The sequence below is a fragment of the Triticum dicoccoides genome, unplaced genomic scaffold, assembly GCF_002162155.2.
Source record: "Triticum dicoccoides isolate Atlit2015 ecotype Zavitan unplaced genomic scaffold, WEW_v2.0 scaffold974, whole genome shotgun sequence".
NCBI classification, from domain to species: domain Eukaryota; kingdom Viridiplantae; phylum Streptophyta; class Magnoliopsida; order Poales; family Poaceae; genus Triticum; species Triticum dicoccoides.
This window is the reverse complement of record NW_021314556.1, coordinates 1286-5074: the sequence shown is the minus strand read 5'-3', so window position 1 is coordinate 5074 and position 3789 is coordinate 1286. Positions and strand designations below refer to the sequence as shown.

Sequence of the window (3789 nt, the reverse complement as noted above, 5' to 3'; positions counted from 1 at the left end):
TCTAACCTCTCCGTGACACGACGGAAGAAGGCCCGTGTGGGGGGCAATCGATATATGTTTTCTGTACATTTAAGTTAACGAAATTAGTATTGAAGAAAAAAACAAAAAAAATAAGAGAAAATACAAAAAATATAAAAATATTATTAGAAATATAAACGCCTACGGCAAAAACCATGGGCCAGCTGTCGGCATAGAAATGCCACCCCACGGGACCGGCGAACGACGCGGATCGATGACGTGGCGGCGCGGCGGATCGATGACGTCGGCGTAGCTATGCCGACGACCACCGTTAGCCCGTCGGCGTAGCCTGACACCGTCAAACTGTCGTCGCCGCCCGGGTAGACGGGCCCACGCGATATGCTGACGGCCTGCTCTATGCCGACGGCCCCCGTCGGTATATTCGGAGAAACGCCGACGGCTTATCTATGCCGACGGCCCCCGTCGGCATAGATGGTTATACGCCGACCGCCTTTCTACGCCGACGGCTTTTATTGGGCCGTCGGGGTATGCCCATATATGCCGACGGGGGCCGTCGGCATAGATATGGCCGTCGGCAAAACAAGTTTTTCTGGTAGTGTACCTCAGAGCCTCACGGTATGGGGGTCTCCCATATTCATCCGTTCCTGCATGTGTAGGACACATCAATTCTGCATGTCCCAACAGCCCACATGAGAAGCAGAAATAAGGCATGTTTTCATATTGTATTTCAAAGAATTCTGTCTCTTTAGTTCTTGCCTTCTCCAGTTGCACCCAACGAATCAATGGTTTATCCACTCTAATCCATGCTCTGAATCTCAGGTAATCTTCAAAAGCTAACCCTTTGACATCAGCATCCAGGGTTATCACCTCTCCCACCATGGCTGCTATATGCTTCGACCATGGCGGACAAAGCAAATTAAACGGAAGGTTTATCACCCGCACCCAAATCTTGATCTTTTCAAACTTGAGTTCCGAGGGACGCGATCTGATGTTGAACCTTTCTAAAACCACACAATGTTTTCCAACCATCCATGGACCTCCATCGAAGATCCGATCACTATCACGCTTGTTCATAAAACTAGCCACAAAGACGTTCTCACCCGTCAGCCTAAAGTTCAGTCCCTTCGGATTTCCCCATGCGGGGCGAAGCGCCTCTCCTATGGTGTTCACACGAAGCTTCCGATGTAGCACCTTTCCGATCAGCGCATGAAGCTCATCATCCTGCTGATCTTCCTCGTCATCAACAACCAATTTTGCTCTCTCCTTCTCTGTCAGGTCTAGCCGATTCATCATCTCTTCCACTATTTATGTCTCCTTCACCTTTCCTCTCTTGCCTCCCATGGTGCTTGACTCCGCCATCTTCGCCCCAACCTCTACCCCGAACCCCTTCTCCTGCACTGTCGCCAAGGGTGGGCAAGGATGCGAGGATCCCCCCTTGATCAACCCGAGATAGCAAACTGCAAGGATTAGACGTCACGGATGGCAGGACGCCGGCGAACAGCAAACCCTAGAACTCGCGCCCCCGAGATCGCCTCGTGCTCTGCCCTGCCACTCGAAACCCTAGGAAAACGTTTCGGGGCGTTGTGATCGTGTGTGATCTGTATTTCGACTTGATCTCCATTTTTTTATGTGAATCGTTTCTTACTTTGGCTGGGTACGGACACATATGGAACGGAGTCGAAACTGATTCCTACTCATGTAACCTCAGTACTAGTAACGGACACACCGACATACGGACACGAAGTTCCAATCTTACCGATATATTCATATATAAGTTCCAACCTCGATCCCTTGCCACGCCCGCCACGCTTCCAATCCGCCGACCTTCCGCTCCGACCGCAGCAGGTCCCAGGACCAGGAGCCGGAGGGGTGGTGCTGGGCGTCGTTCCGTGTTAGGATTCCGCGGAAAAAGAAGAAAACTCCGGCCGCCGCGCCATGTCAATTCCAGCGCCGCTGGAAGATGAGGACCTCCTCCGGGAGATCCTCCTCCGGCTGCCTCCGCTGCCGTCAACCCTCTCCCGCGCCTCCCTCGTATGCACGCGCTGGCGCCGCATCCTCTCCGATCCCCGCTTCCTACGCTGTTTCAGCAGACACCACCCGGAACCTCCTCTACTGGGCTTCTTCAAAGAGTCTACCCCATATCCCTTCTTCATTCCTGTCCTGGACCCGCCCGATCGCATCCCTGCCGAGCGCTTCTTTGTGCCTGAGATGACGGGGGATTGGGAGTTCCTTGGCTGCCGCCACGGCCTCGCCGTCATGCTCAGCGAGTCTCTGTGTGAGATCTTCGTGTGGGACCCCCTCAACGGCCAGCAGCACCGCGTGCCTTTTCCACCGGAGCTCCGCGACGCCAAAAGGGAGAGTTTCTGTAGGTGCAGCGCCACGGTGATGTGTGTTGATGATCAAGACGGGCATGTGCAGGAGGATTGCTTCTTGAACCCGGCCTTCAAATTGGTCTTGATCTGCTCCCGTAGAGACCTGAAGACATCATTAGCTTGTGCCTACGAATCAGTGTCGGGTGTATGGGGGAATGTTGTCTCAGCGTCGACTAGAAGGATGGTTATGAAGCTAAAGCCCAGCATCCTTATCAGGAGTGCAGTTTACTGGTTGCTGCATGGAGGTCAAATCCTTGCATTTGATATTGAAAGGCAGACTCTTGCTGTCATCGAGACGCCCGTCGATGCCGAACGTTGGTCCTTTCAGCTCTTACGGACAGATGAAGACAGCGTTCTTGGCCTGGCCGCTATGTCGAAACTGGGCATTCATATATGGGAGAGGAAACTGAACTCTGATGGTGTTGCCGGATGGGTGCTTCTGCAGAAAATCAATCAATTGGAGGGGATGTTGTCTAACGACTTCATAAATGGAGGGATGGTGGGGTATGACGAGGACTTAAATGTGGTGGTTTTGTCTACATACAGTGGTGACTTCATGTTGCACCTTGAGTCGAGGCGGATCAGATTAATTACTAAAAAGAATCGCCGGGTCGACATGATGCATTTTCCGCACAGAAATTTCTACACTGCAGGTAATACCTCCGTACCTCATGTGTAACAAGATTAATTCCAATTACTATTGATATGTGTTTGTTGTTCATGTGATTAAAGGCCCCCTTGATATAAATAATACAGTGAAACCTAGTTACTCGTTTGAAAGATTGGAGCTTGTAATGTTTTCCCATTCATTGCATCTCCTTGCAAGACAATGTATGTCTTGATTTTTCTTGATATTAATCATCAACTCATAACGGCATATGTTTTGGCATATGTTTTAACATGCTCCCTCTTACCCCCTCTTTTTACATGTGAGGTAAGAAGGTAAGAGTTAATCATAAGAGGGGGTAAGAGGGGGCATGTTAAAATTTGCCATATTCTAATTATGTCTTCCACCTGACAGCTTGGTATCATGTACTGTAGTTGTCACAAATGTGTACATTGCATTCTCATGATCCAACTGCTCCATGTTTTTCATTGATTTATTGTGCTTCTTTTGATATAGGCAGGGGAAGTGGGTGGAAATGGGTGGATCCAAATCTCTAAACACAAGAGATCTGCTAATGTGCTATGTTGGTCTAATAGGTGAGGTAATTTATATTTTTGCTATGCGCGTGTTTTTATGTCATAGTTACTTAAATATTAAGATGATGAATAATTTATTTTGGTTTAAGCTTCCAATGTATTAAGTTGATTAGCTTCTAAACTATCCAGTTCTTCATTTATAAAAGGCGTGCCTTAAGTTAGACTACTAGTTATTAACAACTTGTTCATGATCTGTGTTGTCTTTGCATCATTATTTGTTCTTTCCATACATGTC

The 3789-nt window shown here is 48.7% G+C and overlaps 1 protein-coding gene across 1 annotated transcript; it reads left to right on the top strand.

The window, feature by feature from the left end:
* Positions 1 to 1914: 1914 nt before the first annotated feature.
* LOC119348598 lies at positions 1915 to 3515 on the top strand. The gene is made up of 2 exons (XM_037616603.1): positions 1915 to 3004; positions 3475 to 3515. Exons 1-2 carry the CDS (start codon positions 1915 to 1917, stop codon positions 3513 to 3515), a joined length of 1131 nt encoding a protein of 376 aa, XP_037472500.1.
* The last annotated feature ends 274 nt before the right edge of the window (positions 3516 to 3789 follow it).

Coding starts and splice junctions, on each gene's coding strand:
- LOC119348598 (XM_037616603.1), top strand. CDS start 1,915: ATGTCAATTCCAGCGCCGCTGGAAGATGAGGACCTCCTCCGGGAGATC. Junction 3,005..3,474: donor CAGAAATTTCTACACTGCAG/GTAATACCTCCG, acceptor CTTTTGATATAG/GCAGGGGAAGTGGGTGGAAA.